Genomic DNA, 26490 nt, shown 5'->3' on the forward strand with positions numbered 1-26490 from the left:
TCGTTCAGATCAGGTTCGTAAATAAGAAATACATCTCACATGAGTCCATAATTGTATAATGTTAACCTCTTCTGCAGGAATTCGCCAGTTTCAGGTCACATTGCAATTTTGTCAAAATCTGTGGGAGAGATTTTGGGCAATCACAGAAGAGTGATTTCTCAGTCATATAACAAAACCATATATCAACCTAATAAAATGCTGTTTTCGTACATTTTCTTACATGAGGAAAAAAGCAAAAATAAAATAAATAGATAAATAAATAAATAAATAAAAACCCAAACAAACAAACATAAACACAATAAAAACACGGACGGTTATTTGTTTTATTATTCACCAATATACAGAACCATGCCAAACAACAGGTAACATATAGACAAAATCATAACAACATGTCGGAATCGGGACCAAGATTAAAGGTCAAGGCCGGCCGTGTGATAACTCTCTGTCACCATCTTCTCTCTATTTGGACAAAACAGAGAGTAAAACATGTATTGATGATGACGTATGCAAATTAAACCCGTCAATAAAATTGCTATTTGGTGTCGAGTATTAATGAACTGTTATGTTATTTTTGTTGTCATTCCATTATCTTACATGTAGATCATAACGCTTTAGATAGTTTACTATTTACGAATGGTATCAATTCATTATCATCATTCTTATATTTGTTTGTTTATATTTTCTCAGCAAATAAGATATGTATCAAAATACGATAGGAAGTAATGTATCTGAGATGGATGCCTTCTTGCTTTTCCTGTTAGGTAAATTTTGGTTCTTTAATCTAATAACACACCGCCTACCATAAGATAAAAATAGGTGGTTAAGATTTTTCCGGATGACAGCAATTTTTTTATGAATGAAAATCACAGCATTACATTTGAATAACTGCCAATTTATAGAATTTGGGTATACCTAGATGAAATACCAAATACTTTGAAGGAACTGTAGATAAGGGGATTAAACACAGAAAGGAACTGTAGACAGTTTATTATAAGGGGATTAAAACTAGGAAAAAAATAGAATAAGATAAAATGGGAAACAATATGGAGTTAGCTCCCTTTGAATAGTCGAGATCTTACCTATAACGGACGGTCTATAGACTGAATGGATTCCGGTTCCCTGTTCCACTGCCAGCGTTGTTATTCTGCTGACCTACAAAAGATTGATGTAATTTAAAAAAAAAAATTTTTAAAAAAAAACCCCAAAAAAACCCAAAAAACAAAAAAGAACTAAAACAAACCAAAAAACAAAACAAAAAACAAAACAAAACAAACAAACAAACAAAACAACAAAAACAGCTATATAAAGAGGAATACACTTCATAGCATAAGGAACGTTCTGGATGCTGGATACAGAAAAATATAAAATAAGCATAAATAATAAAGAAAAGAGAAAAGAAAAAAAATCCAATACCTCAGATCGAAAACATTTATTTCTTAAATAGTTCATACATGATGCCTACAAATAAAAATGATCATCGATGGGTTAGAGAAAGCATAACAATGAATGTCAATTGTTCCTATAAAAACAACAACTTTGCAGATAGGGGGTAAGAATTGTACCTGTTTGCCCCCATTGCATGATCATAAGATGCGACTAAATTTGGGATATCATCTTTTCTAACCAACGGTCTCCTTCCTAATGTTTCCCTCATACTTAACGCTCAACTTTTAAGGAGTGGGAAGACTAATTTGCCTGTTGTCCCGTTGTCAGCATAATGTGACCGAGTGAGGTGTCCTGCTGGGTGTCTTCGACAGTATGCTTCAGTGAGGTAGCACTATAGAGTTAGAATCAGTTCCACGATATCATATTTAGACAAATATGAATGTACATCATCCCTCAAAACCCACACCCATACATCTTGAACACAGGACTGTGTTAGATATGCCGATAGTTATTACATCATATATATACATCATGAATGAGAAAAATACCTTGTCCGCCTCCTCCGGACAGGAACTGTTCAAACAAACCGCCTCGTGACCCTACAATAACATTGTATTGTACTATCTCACTACAATATACAATGACTAAAGCATGTCCGAAATTACAAATGTCCTGCCATTACATATAATCAAAACATAGCATATTATATTATAATACTATATATGTTTTGAAGTGAATGCTTAATAAAAATGAACATTTATAAACATTAGTTTTATAATTTTTATCTATCAATGCTTTCTTGGGAGACAATAATAATATGCAGTAATCTTTTTGTATATAATGATATGATGGCATTAAAGTCATTCCCCTTACTTACTGGGGAGATTTTTAAAACATTGTCAGTTCTTTTGTAATCGTTAATAATTGTATTAGATGCAAGCTGTTAAAGCGGCATTAAGCATCACGGTTATAAACAATTATAAACAATTATAAACAATACTGTTTGTTTATTTTGATTGGCACTGGACGTTAGTTACCTGTATCCAAAGTTAACTAAATATTCTTAACATTTTCCCACTTTTTCCAAGTACAATAATCCATGTTAATCTACTTACTCCGGCTATACATGGTTATGGTAGTATTTTAAGTTATTCAGACATGCGACTACCATGTACATGTACACATGAGCATTACAAACATTAAAACACATTAAAATCATTAAAAATACATTCAAAAACATTAAAAAGCATTAGAAATAATTTTAAAAAAAAACCTCTAAAGATCATTAAAAAAACCCATAAAAACCTTAATCGAAAACAAAGTATTTCTATATTAATAATCACAGTTCGAGAAATTGTCTATCAAGGCCTCGTAAATAAAATACACATTGTGTCATTTTAATAGTTTATTCATATCAATTCAAATATATTCAAGTTTTTCTGTAGGGACATCCCCAACTCACCCCGAAAAAAAAACCGAAATATTATCTCCTCAATAAGTTAGGCACATTTTAGGTGGAGCAACGTCTTATTCTAAATCATGTCTGAAATAGTGTTTGGATGTGCTATTAAGCCTCTTATTATTCCATAAGTATTGACTGGACTGTCACTATAATCAGTTCGTTGTTTATAGTTTTTTCTTCTACGCATTCCTTTTGTGCCTACCACATTCCGGCTGATGTAACATTGTTGTTCCAAATGATCAGAACAACAATATACATTTATTTCTTTGTACCTTTAACAGCCATATTGAAATGTAATGTACAAGAATCGAGTTAAAAATAGTTTCATGTGTTTTACCACTGCGGAGTATAAGGGGCTGATTGATAGGTGTTCCTCCTAGTTTTCATGTAAGTTTATGGTTCATCCTGTTGACGTGGTCGTGTTGACAGGATTTCTTGTTGCCGGGTTATTTTTCAGATTAACAATAAATGATTAAAACCACATTAAGTAAACGCACGCATGACCCCCTATTATATATAAAGAAACGTGTGGGTGGTATTGAGAACGTCATAAACGTCTTTTGTTTTAACAAAGGGATTCTTTACTTATATAATGACATGTTTTAGTCAGAGAATATTTTCCTCAATATACTCAATATTTTGCCAGTGTTTTATAAGCAAGACTTACTGTTAGTGAAGATAACAGATATCGCTCTTGAGTTGAACTACGTAAAATCAATATACTGTCGATTACGTTAGAAGCTAAGATGAAACAAAAAGCCATGTCACAGTGATAATGATCTATTGATTTAATACATTGTTCACTAACATTTGCAGTTCGTTTGTTTCATACATACCCCCCCCCCCCCTCCCCCATCCCCCCTTCCTAAAAAAACCCAACAAAACAGAGAGAAAAAAAGGCAAAAAAAAATAGATAAAATAAAATAAAATAAAACAACATAAAACAAAAAACAAACAAACAATAAATAAATTCAAAACCCAACAACAAAAACAACAAACAGGCAAAAATATGCAATTTCATTTTCAGTCAGTTTTATATATTTCGATTGATAAAATGCAAAAAAAAGAAGTTTTAAAAAAAATCATTACGTGGTATTTCAAAATATTTTAATTTCAACTTTACGAAAAAATACAATATGACATTAATATATGTATCATTTGCGGAAGAGTATGTAATGTCTTTTAATTTTGTCGATCCGTGGGTAAGATATATGAACAAAGAAATTTGATTGTATATTACAAATCTGACACGTGTGTTATTGTTTTATTCATATACAGCCACACTAGTTATCTCCCTTTAGCTACAGGTACATCATTTTCCCTTTGAGTCGGTTACTAGCCGCAAATAACAAATAACTCCGTTTATGTATTCATTATTTATTCATTATAAAAAAAAAATCTCGTCTCTTTTACTGAAAATATTTGTCTAAGATATGAAACTCATTAGCTGACTATCGTGGCCAATGGTGACATGGCGAGAGAAGTCGTAATGATGGTATGCAGTGTTAGTCTATTGTGTCAACGAACTGCCATTGTCCTACATACGTTACTCGTTTTTGCTGGAAAGCATGTGTTTTTGCAGGTTAAGGAAGTATTTTTAGCAATGATGAATATCGAAGTCGTGCATGGCCCTGTTCAATCATACATGTCTTTGTAAACTGTGAAATATTATCTGACAAAATATAGTTGTTTTTTTTACTCGTGGTAGTATGTGTACATATATATAACACCGTTGTTTAGGTCATTTCACGGGGTCTATTGCACACAGATGATGTAACCGACAACATGTTGTCAATCATTTATACATATCTATGCGTAAAACCCGTTAAAATGTCACAATTGATAAAGCCCGAAGAAAAATACAAATATAAACATACATATGGATGATTCCAAATTCTATCAGAGACAGATTTACCTCGCTTATTGTGTACTACTTGTTTAAGGTTGGTGTGCGTTATGAGAATGTGTCTCTCAGAGTTTATCCATATCGGATATAAATGTAATGAAATGAAGCTGCATTTACCCATGTGCGTGTATACGCTTACATACAAAGTAGTAATCAATTGTCTTGCATAAGATATATATTTTTGATACTCCGTTCCACAGAAGAAATCAGTCACAAGCATAGCTGATAGTACAAGGTATCCGCATTTTATCTATGCCCAACGATAACACCCCGTACTACACTACTATTTAAAACATTTAATTATATATATTTATAATTGATACACCCTAAAAAGTATTTTACGGTGTACTGTAAATATTTGACTTTTTTTTCTAAATGACGATTCTAGGTAAAATTAGACGAAAGTTATCCGCAACATTTTGCATTTGAGGAATTCCAGATTTTTAAAATAACACTTTTTATATCTTACTTTGACATTCCTTTATTCTATTTGTTCCAATGCATCTTCTTGAGAAAAGTAACATTTTCTGATTTACATCCATCCATGTTTATGATTGTCTATATGTAGTAATAGCTCTTATTTACTGCCGAATATCGGGACAATGCTCTTGAAGAAACAAATCAACAAATTCATCGAAAGTATGAACATGTATGACAAATATACTGAGTCGGTGAGGAAGTAAGCAGCTTTTATTTGATTGTAATAATGTAATGCACAATGCTTATTTAAGGGTTGAAAGACAATAATATGATATTGCATGTTTAATTACTCACACAGAATTAAACGATTTTTAGAGATGCATAGAAAAATCACAACTTTGCCAAATAGCTAACACCTTCAGTCTATGGATAAAACACCAGAATTTTTGGTACGATGTATCTATAATAAAATGTATAATACGGAAACGCATACGAAGTAGCAAGCATAAACACACTTTCTAAAGCCACGGTCATTACACATACTGTTGTAAAGGATACATTGTACAGAGCATATACAGTTTGTACTGTTTGGACGCCTTGTTTACATGCTATATTTTATGCCTGTAGTAATAAGGTGAAATATTCCTTGAACATGTTCTTTTCACAATACGAACCAGCCATTTCAACCTTGCCAACATTTCACTATTGGTAAAACAGAGAAGTCCTTCAAAATCTGCCTGAATGTTAATGTATAATGATATTTTGTCATTGTTTCAGAAGCAGCAGATAAGCTACTTCCACGGAGATGTGCATGGAGAAAGTCAAGGTGTAATGTTTGTAACTATTCAATGCCATCTAACGCGGGTGGTGATTTAAAGAAACCATGTCCAGTGTAATGCCAGAAACATGGCAAATACAAGAGCTCGACTTGTTACCAAAACAGTTGCCTCCAATTGTTTTAGGCGAATCGGTATCAGAACGGTGTTAATGAATCAATGATATGAAGTAAAACACGAGTTCTTTGACCGTTTACGGCATATTCGAATATCATTTCCACACCAATACCATGGTAGGTTACCAAGGGATTCAAATGTACACATTGTATATTTTTGTTAGGCATAGATCAATATTGGTCCCTATTACTCTCCCCCTCTCCGCAAACGTCAGTGATAAAATATTAGAAAACCATCAATTTTAATGGTTGATACGTTATAGCTTACTTGATTAAAGGTACTTTACTGTAAGCGTAGGCATTTTTTACGTTAATTACACGGGGTCCTTTCGATCGCGAAAATTTCCTCCACGCGTATTATTTCGATATCAGTGCAAACTGATATCGAAATAATACGCGTAGAGGAAATTTTCTCGAACTTCAAATGGATGGATCGATCGTGAAAATCACCTCACGCATATAGTTTACATATCGAAATTGTGAAATTAACCCCCGCGAATATAACCACGTTTACAGTATATTACTATTCTTGTTTCTACACCAAACTCCCACTCCCACCCACTCCCCTAAACGTCAGCTTCATATAGGTCATGTATCTCTTGATGAGTTAAATAAGTCTCAGTTTGTATTCTGGGCTGTCATGAAAATATATATCCATAACACATCGTTTACATGACATTTACAAGCAGTACGCTTGGTTCAGGATCAGAATACCTTCATTAGCATGCGACACCATACCAACTTCTTGGTTTAGACGGGCTACACACCAGCTTGGTTCCACTGATGACAGGAGGAAACGTTAGGGTATTAGGTGTCTCAAATACAGACCCCAAATTAATTCTATTAGATCTAAATCACAATTTGAAGTTATTTCAATTTTTTATTTCTAAAATTCGTAGAATCTAAGATATATATTCAAATGAAAGTTTTCAGGGGAACAACTCTACTGGTGAATAAAATATTATAAAAAACACCTTACATTGATTTTTTTCCGCTATCATAGTCGTAATTAAGGTGATAGTGACTATTGTTTCCCGACAACTCATTATTAACGTACCGATGATAATAACTTACCAATTACAACAATTTAAATAATAATCAAAACAAACGATTGTTTTTGTAAGGAAATATCATAGATCTTATATTGAGCTGTAATAGTGACCACAATAAGCAGTCTCTGTCTAAAACATTGGTTTATAGTACAGAAAAAGTCATATTTTAAAGAGTTGAGGACAAACACTTCTTTGCACTTAAAGGTAAACCAGCTTATTTTCCCGGCTACTTAATTTGGCATTTTAATGTCCTAACGATATTTTCGCGACGATTTAATTTCGCGATTTTCAGTCATCAACTGCCTTCTTTACCTGTGTTTCAATCTATTTCGCGGCAATTAATTTTCGCGAATTTAAATCGTCCGCGAAATACGCGAAAATTAGTTGCACATGAAAATAAGTCTTTTTACAGTAGTTGTTAATGTAATTACTGGAACTAGCTCAATTAATAAAGATTCTACAACAAAATTACCAAGTTTTTAAAACCAATTACACAAATTAATCACGAATACCATACCTGATCAGATAGTTACATTTCGATAATATCGTGAAGTGATATTTGCCTCTCTACTCGTAATTATCACCAAGACCCAGGTATTCATAAGGTGATTAGCTAAATCACTTGATTAGTGAAAACCTCATTTCCCCTTCACTCCAAAACATATATGTATGCATTCCTCAAAATCGGCAGGAACGGAGAGAATGATGAGTGCTGAGGTTTCACCATTTTTTGTTAAGTTACGTTTACCACAAATCGTTTGATCAGAATTTTGAAATTGTTGTTAAATTCTGCTTAGCCTAATCACCTTTGGAACAACTGTGCCCTGCAGGTGTCGGTTTCATTTACAAGTAACATCAATTAACACCAATGGAAACTTATAGGGGGTTTCTAAATATACATAAAAATGACACGAATGCATAATCATGTGCTAAAACCAAACATGAAATCATGTACTGAAAACGTATCAGTTTTTGCTCACCAACATTTTCGCGCATTTCCAAATTATAACAAATTAGTGCAATGAAGAATTAGCGCATTCTCATATTTTCATAATCATAATTTAGCGCTATGCTTCAAGAGAAAAAAACGCTAAAATAATATAACCGCTAAAATATATACGTTTACAGTAAGTTATAATCAAATAATACAGACAACCCCTTCCTTCCCGTATAATATTAAGTTATACTTAGGTTTTCTCATTAAAAATCTTCAAAAATACCGATGTCACGCACAGTAGATGTGTGTAATATGTGACCTCCCAATCATTAAAACACCAACAATTATAAATTATCATATTAATTCATTCCTACAAACAGACGATACATTTAAGTATCGGATTAAGGTTTAAAACAGCATATCGTCTCAATCGCAATCACAAGACCATTTGGTTCACAATTAACTTGCATTGCATAGCACTGACTACTTCTATATAGCATACACTGGTCAGGCTTTTATGTACGAAAGCAATAGCTGAATTGTTTTAAGGGGAGTTACAACGACCACATATATATTATGTTTTAATAGTTTATAATCGATTACGGAAAACGCGTCATGCTGATAACAAAGGAACAAACTCACTTCTTTGTCAAACTTGAATCAAATATCTGTTTCTGTTCATTTTACCGGGGTAAATGGTTTAGATTTCTTTTTTATTGATGAATCCTTTCAGTTCAAAATTCTTTGAAATAACACTTTTCGTGTTAATAATTTAACAATACGACAGAAATTCGCTGGCAAGCATATAAGGAGGAATGCTTTTATTGATAAAGCCACAGAAATATAGCATGCTATGAAAGAGCCCCATGATCATGCTAGAATTATTTACCATAAAATATTGCAGATATAATTTAACTTTTGACAGTTAGTTGTTTTATGTTAGAAGGGAGTTTATTACAGAAGTAACTGCTAGTTACATGCTGCCTACCCGGGTTAAACTGTTGACATACCTGCTGAAGGATTCGGTCGATTCGGGTTATCCACGAAGCTATGAACTGTTGTGCTCATCGGATCAACCTGATTTGGTGAAGTTTGAAATGGGAAATTTTGGATTGGATTAGTATTAGAACCTACTGTTCCAAATGTGATACCATTCTGACTAGCGGCCCCTGATTCTAGACCTGGGTTAGAAGCAGCACTTGTCCCAACGCTGCCACCAAGAAACTGAGCACCAGACGGTAGTGCAGAAGCAGCAGCAGCTGGGGAGCTATTGTCACTATTGGCGAGTCTTTCGATTGCTGTCATTATTTCTGTTCTGGTAACTTGACCGTCACTTCGCCATAAAACCCGTCCGTCATGATCAGTTATCGTTGTGACCATGTCACCCTCTCCTTGTGGATTATTACCTGAGCCTGCTGTGGAAGGGGTCCCTGCGTTAGTCCCGGCCAATCCATTTAAACCCGCGCCAAACTGGTTCTGACTGGGTGTTCCTCCTAATGGAAACTGTAGTGAACTGCCTAGTGGATTAGAACTTCCGCTTTGTTGTGAGTTCAAACCGCCATTTGCTGGAAAAGAAGGGTTTTGGGGAAATGCGGGATTCTGAGGGAAAGGGGATCCATTTGAACCTCCTTGATTATTGATAGTATTCTGAGCACCAGGTCCGCCTTGTGGTGTCATGCCGGGAAATGCTGGTTGGAATTGACTGGGGTTGAACGGTTGTGGACTTTGTGGGGGCTGAAATCCCATTTGCTGATTGTTTCCTGGTGGCATGCCACCACCTGGCATAGGGTTTCCTGTGCCTACATTTCCCTGGAAATTAGGAAATCCAGGAAATTGATTATTGCCTTGATTCTGAGCTCCGGATATTCCATTCATTCCAGGCATATTATTCATTCCTGGCATACCATTCATTCCTGGCATTCCATTCATTCCTGGCATTCCATTCATTCCTGGCATTCCATTCATTCCCGGCATTCCATTCATGCCTGGCATTCCATTCGGACCATTCATAACTCCTCCTTGCATGCCATTATTCATTCCTCCCGACATGCCATTGTTTGTTGGAAGTCTGTTGTTCATTCCACCTGGCATGCTGTTCATTCCACCTGGCATGTTGTTCATTCCACCTGGCATACTGTTCATTCCACCTGGCATACTGTTCATTCCACCTGGCATGCTGTTCATACCACCTGGCATACTGTTCATTCCACCTGGCATGCTGTTCATACCACCTGGCATGCTGTTCATTCCACCTGGTAGATTGTTCATTCCAGCTGGCATGCCATTCATTCCACTAGACATACCATTTGACGCCCCTGGTATAGTATTCATTCCAGATGGCATAGTATTTCCTCCTTGCATATTGTTCATTGGCATGCCATTCATTCCACCTCCTGGCATATTATTATTTCCTGGTCCGCCGTTCATTCCCTGCATACCTGGTCTTCCATTCATACTCGGCATACCATTCATTCCAGGCATTCCGCCATTCATTCCAGGCATACCTGGCATTCCGCCATTCATTCCAGGCATACCTGGCATTCCGCCATTCATTCCAGGCATACCTGGCATTCCATTCATTCCTGGCATTCCGTTCATTCCTGGCATACCAGGCATGCCATTTGTGCCTGCATTTCCATTCATTCCTTGCATGGCATTCATACCCGGCATTCCTGGCATTCCATTACCACCAGGCATGCCATTTCTATTCATTCCTTGATTTCCCTGTTGATTTAACATATTTGGTTGCGAGCCCATCCAGGGTGAAGGAAATTGGCCTGGAATGTTAGGATTTTGTGATCCTGTATTTGTATTTCCCCCTCCGAATTGTGGAAATCCATTATTAGAATTTCCAGGATTCATACCAGGTGGCATCTGTCCAGGTTGCATTCCAGGAAAACTTCCGCCTGGATTTTGCCCTGGATTTATTTGGTTGCCTCGATTCATTTGAGTAATATCTGGTATTCCTGGGAAAGGGCTCTGAGATCGAAACGGCATCATGCCATTTGGAGGCATCATTCCATTCGGTGGCATCATGCCATTTGGAGGCATCATTCCATTCGGTGGCATCATGTTTCCGAATCCGCCAGGTCCACCGTTCGGTTGGTTACTTGTCTGTCCACCCTGCTGAGCATTGTTGTTGTTTGCGTTAGGTGAAGAACCTGATCCCCCGAAAGACGACGGCGCTTCACTATCTGGTTGTGGTGACAGCTGTCTTAGCAATTCGTTTCCCCACGCGAGACCGAATCTATCCGAGAAATTTGGCATTGTACTTAAGTCCAGTGCTCCACCGAAAGCTGTCTGGCCTGGTTGCATGTTCCCACCAGGTGGCGGTGCACCCACGAATGGTAACAAATTACCTGGGCTCGCCTGCGAAAATTGTTGGTTGCTAAACATCCTAGCTCTGCTACGTAAACTGTCCGCCATGTTTGCAGGAAGGACTCTGAAATTCCCCATTGAATTTGATCCCATTTGTGGATTCCACGATCTCCCTCCTCTGCCACCCGGGGGACCTGGCATGTTATTACCTCCACCACCCATTTGAAAGTTCGACACGGGACCCGGTGATTGGCTAAATGGCATCACAGGAAATTGATTTTGAAACCGCAACATATTTGGATCCCAGGCATTTGGTCCGTTACCAAATGGATTCCCTTGTGGTACGAAGTTTGTTTGAGGCGGTTGAGCTGAAGAGATGAAAATATACAGCAATAAATTTTAAGCTAAGATTAGATATAATTAATAACAAAAGTTAGTGTATAACAATTCGACATATCTTTGAAATCCCAATTTCTCACTAACGGAGATATGGCAGTGGAAAGAAATACTATGAAATTTGATTTTGATGGATTGTAAATGTACTGAATTAACCTGAAAAGACGTGTTTTCATATAAATATATATCGATATATATCATATTATAAAAAAAATTATTAAAAAAAACAAGATTTTGCCGCTACGCCTTTCTGCCCTCTCAGGCTTCTTTAGTCCACATGTGCGTACGACTTTTAGTGAGTGGATTATCAACCTAATACTGTTTGCAATATAAATGTATCGTATATGTCACACTTTATTGAAACAGTGAAAACAAATCCTTAATTTATTAATTATGACACACATTTCTACATTTCAACCGATTAGCGTAATAATGAATTAATGATAGTATATAGGAAGTGTAAATAGCGTCATAACCTAGTGCAGTTTTCAGCGCAAAATGCTAATAACCTCAAATATTAGCAGTTATGTGTTTGCAGTATACTCAACCTGTATACATCATCTACTAAAACAAAAATAAATATATTGTAAACATATTTTATTTTGGCGCACTCTAAATTTAGCACATGCCTGAATCTAAACAGATTAGTGCAATGTTGTATGATATATAGAACTCCATCAGCGCAATTATAATTTAGCGGTAGGCTTTCAACACAAAAAAAGCTCTAAAATATGATAACCGCTAAAAGACCTACGTCTGCAGTATATACGCTGTGAAATTTTGTTCTGTGAATTTACAGCGGTATAACGTTTAATTGGACACGATTGTGAAGTACTTAATGGGAAGTTCATCTTACAAACACAAACATTATATCGTGTTGTGTTGTCAGAAGGACGAGGCCGTGACAGACAGTTTACGAGCAGACGATAAAAAACTAATGAGCTCATCATTACAAATGATTTCAGTACGCTACCTTTGAACTTTAAGCTGTACGTATATAAGAAGATGTCAGCTAATGTCAACGAGATGTCACTATCTTATACTGAAGGAAATGAAGGGCAGGCTGCCAATTGCATATTGAAATATTTTTTTCCATACGGTATTTAGAAAGTTGTCATTGACCGCGTGTTTTACGAAATCTAGAAATAACTTAACATCATGCTAAGATGAATAGCTGCATTGTTTATAAAACAGAGGAGGGCCAATGTAGCTCTGATGATTAATTAATTTCCGCTACAATGATTAACAGGCCTTATAAGATGCTACTGGATAGGGTAATAGAACAGTTTACATAGTATCTCTCGAAAGAAAATTATATCTGGCTCTTGGTATATAGGGGACTTGCGAATTTGACATATGTTTTAAGAAATATTGTTTTGACTCCAAAAAATGCTAAAGATCAGCTGAAAGCCCTTTGTTTTTTGTATATACATTTGTCGTTTTGTACAATATTCAAATTTTATTTGTACCTACTTTTCTCTTTGAAAGTTAATCGTATATCTAATCGAATCTCACAAATGAAGTAGCATATCTAACTGTTATCTCTTGTTTGACCATAGTCTGAAAAATATTCTCGTCATCAAATGTTAAGTGCTTTATAATGTCGACGTTTCAGAAAAATAAAGAATAAATGTATTAAGATTGGGAATATGTGGGAGACTATTTACTGTCTGGTTGTCAATATCATTAAGAATTATCTGGGCTTATTCTCCTTGTATGTTCGTAATAATGACGTTATTTCACCATCTCATATAGATTTTGACATCTTCTTTCACCCATTTCTTCGTTTTCTCCTTTGCCTACCAGATCAGACGCTTTATGTCATTAGCAGTACTGACGAGAGTGATTCTAATTACTTCTTTGTTTGGGTCTGCTGAATACTAATAACTTTTGTTGTTTTTGTTTACAATATGTTTGTTTGTAAAAGTAAGAGCATATTTTATGGATTTTGAGGTAAGATTACAGCTTTTCCTACACGATTGTAATCTCGTGTAACTTGATATTGGGGAAGGAACACGGGAAACGTTAAAAAAAACCGGAATAGATGATGATGTTGAATTGTCTAAAATGTATGCAACATTTATCTGAAAGTCATTTTGATATATTTAAAAAGATAAACTGATGTTTATGTTTACAGAAAGTACTTAGCAAGAAGAAAGTTTCTTTGGGATATTTGTCAATAACTCAGAGGAAAACAAACCTGCTAATAATATGAGTTCTCATACATGATATAATCCAGGTATATAATATTGGCTATGAAACAAATACTAGATATAAACACTTATATAGCTAGCTGATGCACCTACCAAGACCATTTATGCCGCTCTTAGTTATCAAAACTAATTGAAAGCATATGTTTTGATTAGCTTACTGAAAAATAGAGAATACCGATATAAAACGAAACCGTAATCCAGAAAGGCCATAAAATACAAATGTATATATACAAATGTATATATATTTGAATGAAGAAATAAGATCAGGCGTTCCGGTAGAGTAAGCGTATACCGCTTCATCGACGATAAACCGTTATACAAATCTAGGTCTAATCCGGGTTAAGTCACATTTTCAAAATGAAAACTTGGGTTGTGACAAGGGAGACAATTCATGTCAATTTTTTATAACCCATCAATTGTTTAAGTATGAATTGCTTGTAAAGGTAATAAAGACGTCGTTACTGAGTTCTTTTTTTGTTCCCAAAAATCATGTTTCAATGGCTCACGTGTGTGGAAGCACTATGTTATATGTATCACGGGATACTACTACCACTTTATCTGGCTTGAGCAATATCCCGCAATTTGTTTAGTTAATATAATTATTTCTCGTGTTAAAAACCCTATGTTGTTAAATATTAACAGGCCCCATACTTAATGTAATATTTCACAAGCGCCACTGTGGCGTTATACTTCATGTACAAAGAAACTTAACAGGCCTGATATGACCGACAAGACACAAGATAAGGTCCATACTGAAACATAGGGATTTAGGAAATATCATATCTAAAGATTCATTAGGTACACTACCAGTAAGATGGAATTCAGTGTCCTAGACCTCCATTGTAAACAATGGAAAAAAAATATATATATAACAAAGAATTTTTTTTTTTTTTTTTTTTGCATTGTTAGTGTGCTTAAGCTCATGTTCGAATCTTGTTAGAGTGTAATTTCCGCTCATGCGCGACTATGTGTGTTATTTTTATCCATGTCTGGTAATGTGAACAGTTTGGTTTTATTACTGCAATAAATGTATGAAAAACTAGCCAAACAATATATATGAACTATTCTTTAGATATGTTTGTAATAAGAGTATATAGTGATATACACGTTTTTTTAATACCTCTTTATAGCAATCTCTAAAACAATGGTTAATTATATAAATCGTACATGTTTCGTCTATGAGATCAACTGTATTCCATATGCCTAGAGTTTTCAAGTAATCTATTAATCTATATTCTCGGCTGCGCTATTTTGTCCGTAAATTTTACTTAAACTCAATGTTTCATTTAGTATTGTAGACATGAAACTTATATTAGAAATGATTAATATCACCCCAACATTTATTCCAAGAATGATTGATTATAAAGGTTCGAAATAAACAGGATGCATTATAAATATGACTGTATATGTCTACAGAAACTCAGATTGAATTTTGATCAAACGTATGTGACACATATACACCATTTCGTGGTGATGTTAAAAGAAAATATATGGTTGTAATGGACATAGGGGAAATGTTTCTTCAAATGGATTTCCTGTCAATAAATGTCGTGTACCTTTCAATTCTTTGAAGTTTGTATTTATCCAACTACTGACACGTATAGCTAGCTGTATGTGTGTTTGTGTGTGTTAAGAAATATACATATACTATAAAGTATTCAATTAAATGGTATATAATTAAAGGTCAGGTTGATAACATGCGAGTTATGTTAACAGAAAAAAAAATATAGTAATAAATCAAAAAAAGGACGAAAAACATGCCACATATGTTCGTTAAAACCGTCAGTTTATATTTCCTTATGGAAGCCAAATCATTGATAAAATTGTCTTTTATTGATAAGGAAACTCCTACAAGATTTAGTCTTCGTTGAATCTGCAGACTTCATTGATAAATGATAAAGATATGTACATAATTGACCTATTGACGTTAGATGAAACAGGAGATGGTGGTGTGAGTTTGAACTTTTAGAGTCGATCTATTGTTAAAGGCATACAGAAGTCTAAACAATAACTATTTCTCTCGGAATATAAACTAAACATTCATAGATAACACAGAATATAATGAAAATGTACTTACCATCTATTGATAATAAATCCACAGCAAGCCATACGAAGCAGAACAGGAGGTGTTTTGCCTCCGCCATTTTGTTTGCAGAGATGGGACCCTTCCGTAACCACACAACTGAGGGAACAGTGGACCGGGCGATAATCAGCTTGTATTATACCCTAAAAACTTGAGTCAAACGGAATAGATATAATTCCAGCTTATGTCATATTGTATGATCTATGAGCACTCAAATTTGATATTTTTATGAATTATCATGAGTGCATTAAGCGGTTGATTTTTTCGATAATTAGTCACCAGTGAAAATTTGTATATAATTATCAACAAATGGGAGTTCAGGTCATCTGATGAAAAAACTAACTTTTTTAACTATCCATAAATTCAATGAAATTGCCTAATTCACATGCAAAGCATGGCGTTCATCAATAAATTTACACGTCCTTTGACATTATCGATGTACCCAATCGTCTATAGGTAACCACAGTCTGTAACACGTATACGCCGGCGTGCTCCGAGACTGATTACCAAGGTATACAGTAATGGGAAGAATTAATTAATATGGGTGACCTTTTTAATTAGTTATAAAAACATGTCTTAATTAAGGACTTGTGATTGGCTATTACCGTGAGCAGCATATCTAAATCTTAGAGTCTGCTGGCGGAAACAAAGTCTCCATATATAGGTTTTTTATATTATGTTTATATATTTTTTTATAAGTTTCCTTTAAAAAAAATGGGGAAATCCATTCACATCCTGGGGTGGTATTCTATTATACGGACGTATCCGATGAATGGTTCAGGTGTGTAATAAATTAGAACACTAGCTAATAATGTTAACGTTAACAATCCGCATGGTAAATGTGTTTACAGCCAATACAGCTTGTGTTCAAATCGTTTGACGTCACAGGCATTAATGCTCCGCGAATAAAGTACATAAAAAGTCCATCGCGATAGTTATATATCAGAGTGAATAACCTAATTGAAGCTGAGACAGAACCACGCAGACGTTTAATACGTTAAATGAGAGACAGGGAACACCTTATATGTAAACAAAACAGTCGTTCTGAGAATCTGCAAAACAAGGACAAACTATTCCCAAGCTATAGATGTACACGGACACATCTGAACAAGTAAAATGGGAGTTAGACCTGGTGTTGCGGAATAGTAAGCGCATCCCGTCTCTGAGACGACAATGTATAACTTAACATATCATCCGTAGAATTACTCATTGGTTTTATTCCAACGGTGTATGCAGTATGATGCAAAGGATATTTTGACGACTGCATACTATGCATAAGTGATTGATGTTGTCATGAATGGCTGTTTTTTAAATGGTATATTTGGTATATATGAAGTTGACCGAGAAAAAGTAGACCAGAATCTCCTATTCCAGCATCCTTGCTGATATTTATTTTCGTGTCTGCTAGAAGATTCCACACCACAGACAGCATATTCGCTACCAGTGGTAAATTTACATTGAATGGTATAGTATATGTAATTAAAACCAACAAATGACACCCGTGGCATATATGTGTATGTAATTAACACTAATAAACGGTACATAAGTAAATGTAATGAATACCAATAAATGCCACCCATGGTACATAAGTATATATAATTAACATCAGCAAATGGCACCCATGGTATGCAAGCATGTTTAATCAACATCGACAAATTTAGATTTTAGTAACCACGTCATCAAAAGTGTCGCTTCGAAGACCAAACTGGGAGGCAGGACACGATTTCTTCGGGATACAGTTATGTTTACTTGAGTATATATTTACTTTCAAAAAAGAAAAACTCCAACTTTCATAATCCTGTCATAACATGAAGTATGTCACTTTTGGTATTAAACATACTACAGTCTTTCCTTGGTTTCAGTCGAACGTAATTGCTCTTTGACAAAATGGATGCTGCAAAATTTTCGCAAATGTATGCATTTAGGGGTACTTTTCTATTAGCTGTATGTCATCTACATTATGACCTTCAGTGATGAGATCAGAAATTATATCCAGCGTTTGATACAACTATATTTGTTACTAGACTCAAATTTAAAGGTGAGACTTATTCGTGTGCCTCTTTACAATCTGTATCACCCTTATATGAATTTCATGCAAATGCAAATGTATTTCTCTCATGCCCGCGTATAGCATATCATGCTCAAATTTAACATGAATATCATTAGCTTATACTGTCGATAAAAGGAAAACTATGACAGCGTTTTCCTTGTTGTATTTTTTGTTTGGTTCTGTTTTTGTTTTTGTAAAATGTAAATGTTGATGTGTTGCTCAAGTGAAAACGACTCTTTGGGATTTAGATATCATGCAAGAGGTTTTTAAATATAACGAACCAGAATATCATAGTTTAAGTAAATAAATGTGGTAAAATGATTCCTCAAGTTTCAATCATTGCTGAATTCGTACATTAAATTCTTCAAATCAAACATAAACGGAAGCAGCGTTCTAAGTAGTAATGATTAACAACTTTGTCATCCTTCATAAAAAAATATCTATATTTGTGTATTTCTATTTCGGGATTTTCATAAAAGCCATACAGGTTTGTTCCTCAGTTAATACAAACGATTCCTTCAAACCAAGTTATACCGATATTTTTTTTATATCTTATAATAGTAATGAATAGTGAAAAACTTTTATGTATGAATATATTTTATTCAAATCTAACATATTGAACGTATAATTACATTGACTTTTCAATTCTATGAAACAATCAAATTATTTCCTATTTGCCGAAATTATCATCTTTCAAACATGAAACAATATAGAATGAATAGAAATCCCATAAATAACACAGCAGGTAATTGTTACCGGAGAGTTTTCATTATCATATATTTCAGTGTTAAGTATTACCGTTGGAAACATTTGCTTTAGACGAGTTTCTGTTTCCCATTGGACATTTCTCCGTCGTCTGGAAGGCTTTTTAGTCTTTGTTACTTCATAAGGTAAAGCAAATAGCATTTGGTTTTGATCGGGTGAGCCGTAAAATTAAAACAAGTTTTCGAAAGAATAATCCACTGCGCGAAGCTTTTCTACACAAACCACAGATGATATTCCTGAATTTCTAGCACTTACCAATGCTCAGGTTATATAACCAAGCATAGCGTCCTTAGAGTGGATAATTTAATACGTTAAAGGTAAGTTTTTTTCTACAAGTCTTCGTCCGAAACTTGGGAGTTATCTTAGTTCCAATCTACACATACAGTACAATATATACTTATCATTTTAGAACTTTATGAATGTCTTTGTTGAGCAACACAAACAGTGCTTCATTGGATTTTAATAAATAATTCCTACGTTATTTATCTTGATTTGAAAATGATCTTATGGTTTATAGACCAACAAATGTTTTGAGACAAAAGTCCATTATGTTTCCGCTTAGAGGTCGATCAGCAACATTAACATCTAAGAATGGTTCCATCTGAAAATTATAATTAAACATCTATACATGAGGATATAATAGTTTTTATTAATTTAATTGTATCATCATATGCAGAAGGAGATAATATATTCATAGAAAGTCGCACAATCAGTATTTATTCTGATTCATAGGTAATGCATTTAAAGAACGCTGATGCAAACAAGATTTAGACATTTGACAAGATTTATTTTCATTTCAAAATACAATATTTTCTTAAGGAAAAGAATTCTGACAAATCCTGAAATTAAAATAATTACTGCTATAGCTTACCCGTACTATTACTGCCTGATTCGAGTTCCTGAAAAATAGTGCAAAATGTTAATTATAATACGGAAGTCATAAAGATCATGGAAATGGATTTTACTGTAAAGACTGGAGCTGTGATCTCAACGCGGGTGTATGTGTGAATACGTAATCTAACATATATTTTTTCCACGGGAAAAAAATGGAAATGTTTTATAATAAAAATCATGAATGGGGTAATCGTTTCTATGTTTATTTTTTTTATCATGTGTAATATTCTCTCATTAACATGTTTTAATATCCATTAGAAAAATACATCTTTATAGACTTTCACATATAGCTTATATTTGATGAAAGTCTACGTCATATTTACTTATAGTACTCGCAGATGCTTTTTCAAGGAAAATCAGAAGTTCAATCAAGTAAATACTATATTGAACCGGTGATTTCAATAAACTAATGTTTTTCTTTTTCTGTATGTCTTTTTGCAACCATTCTGTATCTTTAGAAAAAAGGATACGGAAACTACTAAGAAAACGAAATGATATGTCTACCTCAAACCTCCCACTGAGTGAGTGTCTTATTAATTAATTGATATATATATCGCTTTTCCACTGTCATTTTTTAAATAGAGACACAAATTTAAAATTTAGGAAGGAATTTAACAAGAAATGACAAAGGTACTTACATTGTGTAGGAGCGGACATGGCAATCAGTGCGTCGGAAGGAGGTGTGGGTAGCTGTGCGTTTGGTGACTGGTTAGAAGCAACAGCGGTCCCAGTTGCTTTTGCAGTATTGCCAATGTCTACAACATTTGGTTGTGTTTGGAATGCTGCATTGCTGTGCGGATTGATGCCCATGGCTAAAAACTCTTTTTCCATTTCCACCAACTCTGTTATAGTGTAACTATCACGATTCTTACAAAGTGTGTTCCCGTCAGGACTCTGTATCCTTAATGTCAAAATGTTTACAATCCATTTCAATAGATCCGGTGATAAATTGCGTCCTCGATAGCACAATTCTTTATTTTCTGGGTGAAATATTGTTACTTGTTCGTCGAACTGAACAGGTGAATTATCACTGGCTGGTTTTGTAGAAGGCACAGTTGGAGATAGACCCATGAAATTCTGATTACTAAAACTCTGGCTAGGCTGAGATGTAATACCTGTACTAGTTTGGACTGGGAACACCTGGTTAGTTTGAGAACTTGTTTGCGGTGATGTCTGTGAGGTTTGTGATGCTTTCTGTACACTAGGAACTGTTATGGTATTACCTGTTTGGAATGACCATTGCGGTTGGTTCATTCCTGAAGACGTTGTAGGAAGCGGAACAGCATTTCTTGCTGCCGTATTAAGTCCTTGTGCTGATGTTAAGGCGGGTTGTTGACTAGGTAAGTTATTCGAAAATTGTTGTACTACACCACTGTTTCCCGCCACTGGTTGAAGGTTTTGTGTAGGCCTTGAACTTTGAACTGCGAAAAATTGTCCGCGAGGCTGCTGGCCATTAGGTTGGTTAAGCAAATTGCTTAACAATTGCTGATCGGCAGGCAATAGTGCTGGCATTACTTGTGGCATCACTTGTGGCATCACTTGTTGCATCACTTGTGGCATCATTTGTGGCGTCACTTGTGGTGTCACTTGTGGTGCCACTTGTGGTGCTACTTGTAGTGCCGGTTGTTGTGGGATAATCACTGAATTTTGTCCCAGACCGTTAGCAGAAACTTGTTGAAAGGACACCAGTTGATTGATAAGCTGATTACCAATTACATTGCCGTTGGTAGTTCCAAAATTTGGGAAGTTACTCAAATCAACTTGTACAGCTTGTTGAATACCTGGCTGTGCCCTGTTTTGTTGTATGATAGACGCTTGTTGAACTGTTGCTATTCCAAATCTCGGTGGGGTTGCGTTTACGAAAGGTCGAAAGCGTTGAGCTATTTGTGAACGCCTCATTGCCTCTTGTTGTAGCTGTTGTTGTCTCAGTGATCTTACAGTATTTCCTAATGGAACTATCTGCATTCCAGGAGCAATCATACCGACTTGGTTACTGGGAATTCGACCTCTTTGCAAAGCATTCCTGTTGAACATATTTGGAAACACAGCTGGAATTCCTGCATTAAATCGAGCTTGCATCGGAGCCTGTCTTGGTATTAAGCCCTGTCTTACAAACGGAACCCTGTTTAATGGACGTATGCCCAGACCACGTGCGGGTTGTGTTGGAATTCGTCCTGTCATCATTCGTCCGAATTCTAATGGTGATATTTCCTCTATCGGGCCAATAGGAATTTGGGCTGAAAATGAATCGTTTTATGGCAATTATCAATTAAGAAGACATATGCCTTTCTTTCGATAGGTTCTTAATTGTGAAAATGTAACCTAAAAACTTCATCCGAAATTGACTACATACTTTGATTTTTTATTGTGAAATCAACGTGTTTATGCATTTACTTGAAGCATATTATGAAATCAACGTTACGCAAAACCTGCCAGGAAGATTGGATACGCATAACAGTCTTTTGTATGTTTGCAGACATACATACGGAGACAGAATATGTGTCAATGTGTTATCAACTACATGTATCAAAAAATGAAGTATAATGATCGTTAAATTCTTGTAAATCAAAACACTAGTGGCTATCTTTTTAAAAAGATTGTACAAAACACACAGGGTTTTAACACCATTCGGAACAAATTGAGACTTAGATATAACTAAAAACTAAATTGTCCCAGAAAGCGACCGAAATCTTGAACAAAAAATTATAAAAATGTCAAAATCTGGATTAGGAGGTAAAAAAGACCATTAATTTCAATAAATTTCATTTTTGAATTATTTTTATATTGTATATTTAATAAACACAACAACATAAAATACACAGTTTATGGATACACAAATCAAAGTTTGATTCAATGAGAAAGATGATTATATTGTCGACTTACTGAAACAGCCTCATTACCTATTACGTTTTAATCACGTGTATTGAATTCAGTAATAATATATATATATAATTGTCATCACTTCGTAGCAATATACATTTCCTTGACACCAGAGTAAATATACTTACCATCTGTAGCTACAAGAAGAGATAGGCCGGCAACAAACATAGACAAAATAAGTCTGTAAGCCATCTTGGTTGTTTTCTTGTTTTCCTGAAACATTTCACAAAAGATAAACCGGCACTTTTTAAAATACCTGTCTCTGACATTTAGCACCCCCTAAACTACGATTTTTTGTATAGTTCGCGCAACGTTGTACTACCTTTAACGTTGTCGGAAAGCAATCACCTAAGACCGGAATAATATATCATCATTGCTCACTGAACACGGGATGTGTCTCTGATTGTTCTTTAGGGATCATCAATTACTATTGTGACCTGTTATTGCTAGAAAACCGGACGAAATGAGAATGCTTTTAAATTTTAAAAAAGAACGACGAAGCGAGGGAAAGAGTGAAAACAATTACACGTTTCTCTGAAACACAATACAAGTACTATAAAATTACTTTTATCTCCCCTGCCAAAACATCATAAAATCTTAAAATGTGAGATAGAAGATTGATGAGGACAGAAGATGATTTGTCTTATATCTTTGCTTTAAAATAAATAAAAATAGTCTAATCCATTAAGCAACTGCTTTTCCTTCTAATATTGTCTAAGCATGCATCATACAAGTCATAAACTAACACTATTTAAACATATATATTGCATGATATCTGAAAACTGTGTAAACAAGGGAGGATTGTGAATACTTAGAAATCCATACAAATTAAACGATCACCCAATTTTAGAGGAAAATACAAAAGGTATGCATCAATAGACTAATTCATCTTCAATACAATCATTACACCTGTCCGTGGTTCAAAAATGAAAATGCTGTATTTATTAGCTATAAACCATATCAATATTATATACAGTGTGCATGTGATATATACATGTTCTTTGAAGCCGTGTAAACCGGTATAGTATCACGAATTCATTGTAAACTGGCATATTTTGATACACATGTATCTTAGTAATGTCAATGTAACCCACTCAATACATCACGTTACTTAGTTTTTAGTGAAGGACTACAGTAGTCTGTGACGTGTTTGATACCTTTGCAGCATATATTGTCTAAGGATTTAAAAGAGCAAAAGTAATCCCTCTCAACTCAGGCAAACAAGCGACTAATCTGACATTTACACCATATTCATTTGTTGACTCAAATCTTATAAAGACATATTATCATATTTTGTTAGTTACATAGACTGAATAATGTAAACATGCATGATATTGTTATCCGACATTGTAGGATTTTACTTTTTTGAAATCATCAGGTAATAAAAGGGTGAAATGATGCGCCGATCACATATTTAAAATCCCCTGAGCGCATACTCTTTTAAGACATATGTTGCTGAAATATGCAAATGGAACATGATTTATTATCCATTATCTTCGAAAATAAAAATTAAATGAGTTTTGAATACTAAGTAAATTAAATAAATAAATAGATAAATTGCACGAGTAATGAAGTAAACTTATTTGTAAGTACACGTATTCCAATCAATGATTGTATCCATAATAGCAATGTAACCACTACCTACAGGCGAGACCTATAAATAAATAAATTGATTACAATTTGAAATGTTATCTCCCGCTTAAGTAAAGATGGAAAATCATCAATGTGTTTAAAGAAAACAGGATGCCCGTGGTTCTAGCAGATATTCAACATACTTGTAGTATACGAGTATGGTGTAATTTTTAACTGTGTGACAGTATTGTTTTGGTATGGATAGGGTCTGCCATGTAGCATGTGAATATCTGCCCCAAGTCAAGGCCAAAGGCGATATGCTGTATAGCAAAAACTAGTGCAAGGTCAAGTGATTTCATGTAGACTGTATATATACAGCGTTTTGTCTGGTCTGGTGTAATAGCTTAATATCATTTTAATACTTTACTCGTTCGGAGACCCAATATTGTTTCGGCATGCATAAAAAGTCGCTGACAAGTGGACATGTCATGTATGCATTTGTAGCAGTATAAGGGAAAGCATAGAAAGTCTAAAATTGTATAACAACTAGTCTAATTGTACAATCAATTTATCACGTTACGCCCAGAAATCATTTCTTAAATAACAATTTCATATTACATATTGTTTTAATTACTTTGGTATGCAATAATATTATAATAGACAGAGATGTTCACTTCCGTTCATCATTCACTTAGTCGGTTAAATGTATCTACATTTTCTCAGACACAGAATGAAAATGTGAAGTTAAAATGCCTAAAGCCTAAAGCTTCTTACAACGAGAACACTCAAATAAATGTTTAAGATTATAAAAAGCCCACTTACCCTTGTATTGTGGCTATCAAATTATCCAGAATGGTCCAATAAAGCCTCGAACATAAACGGATGTGCACTTTGATGCTAGCGCGTTATCGATGTCCGTCTTGTTGACAATGCCGGTATATCAGGAAGCGTCCACATGCTACAGATAATTAGAAACCAGTAGTGGAAATACAGTTTTCCGGACCTAACGTAACAATCGACAAATATGTCCCTGTGTTTCTCTTCGTATTATATTATCTGGTGATCGATTTAGTGCATCATATATTCAATTGAACTAATTTAAGGTTAATTTGTTTCAGGTAACATCAGGTGCGATACGCCACAGTGAATTATTTATGTACATATATTGTCAGCATGCGGACAGAGGTCAGTGGATGACCTCAGGAAAAACACATTTCGTGGATGTATAAACAACAGGGGATTGCTAACAAGGTTGTCAGAAGCAATATTGGAAGACTTGACAACACCAAAGGGAGGACGCCGAAATGTTAACGAACCAGTAATTACCTATACATCCATCCTTTCAATGTAAATAGCAATACAAGAACATGTGTAATGATGATTAAGTGTTTCTTACACAACTGTAAACAGGATAGACAATTTTAAGTATGACCATAGTTAATCATCTATTTCCTTTTATTTCATTAAAGTTAGTATCATCAAATAGGTAAAATTAAAATGTACAAAACAAAAACCCATATACTGACAAAGTTAAGATATAGATCATTTTATTTTATTTCATTTTTGATTATTCAATATGAATTTCACTGGTTTATGTTTTTCTCTCAGCAACAGAAGCTAATCCGGTGATTCCATCGTACATTCAGGACCAGATACTAGTAACAAGTCAAAATGGTCATGTTGAAGACAGATATAGCGTGTGTATCATCATCAGTATAATTGTATCTAACTATCTCACCGCCACTTTGTAGAATGACGTCGGTTTGTTGTGTACCCATAGATAATATCAAATTAGAAAATAATACATACTTCTAAATTGATTGAAAAACAAACCAAATGTTACATACTTAACACTATTACCACTATCTCAAAAAGTTTGAAGTCCTTTTTTTAATTTTCAAGATTTTAATGATTTTTAAGTAACTTTCAGTTAGGACACTGGTTTTTTTTTTGTTATTTTTTGCAATGTTATTTCTTAAATACAAACAAAGATGTATCAAATATTACATTCAATGTGTGTTTTGACATCGAATCCTTTAATACATGTAATCTTATTTATATTCAAAACTTCGTTTGCCTAATTTTCATCAGTTAGTATAATTCGGAGGTGTACTTGTTTCTAACACCATTACCACATCCATCAACTTGAATGACATCCATTACACGACATAGATGCTGGCTAAGTAAGGTGATAATCAATGGGT

The 26490-nt window shown here is 34.6% G+C and overlaps 2 protein-coding genes across 2 annotated transcripts; both read right to left on the reverse strand.

Annotated features, from left to right (window-relative positions):
• Positions 1 to 303: 303 nt before the first annotated feature.
• Positions 304 to 16186, reverse strand: LOC117343074 (collagen alpha-1(IV) chain-like). The gene is made up of 5 exons (XM_033905363.1): positions 16120 to 16186; positions 9126 to 11801; positions 1935 to 1985; positions 1080 to 1152; positions 304 to 459 (listed from the first exon to the last, which is right to left on the reverse strand). The coding sequence occupies exons 1-4, from the start codon at positions 16184 to 16186 to the stop codon at positions 1094 to 1096; spliced, it is 2853 nt and encodes a 950-aa protein (XP_033761254.1). The 3' UTR covers positions 304 to 459; positions 1080 to 1093.
• A 3197-nt stretch (positions 16187 to 19383) lies between these two features.
• On the reverse strand, positions 19384 to 25488 carry LOC117322071. The gene is made up of 5 exons (XM_033876811.1): positions 25109 to 25488; positions 22843 to 22927; positions 20473 to 22071; positions 19812 to 19839; positions 19384 to 19541 (listed from the first exon to the last, which is right to left on the reverse strand). Coding segments are annotated over exons 2-4 (1665 nt in total). The 5' UTR covers positions 22907 to 22927; positions 25109 to 25488; the 3' UTR covers positions 19384 to 19541; positions 19812 to 19837.
• Between the last annotated feature and the right edge of the window lie 1002 nt (positions 25489 to 26490).

Source organism: Pecten maximus, chromosome 2, assembly GCF_902652985.1.
Source record: "Pecten maximus chromosome 2, xPecMax1.1, whole genome shotgun sequence".
Taxonomy (NCBI): Eukaryota; Metazoa; Mollusca; class Bivalvia; order Pectinida; family Pectinidae; genus Pecten; species Pecten maximus.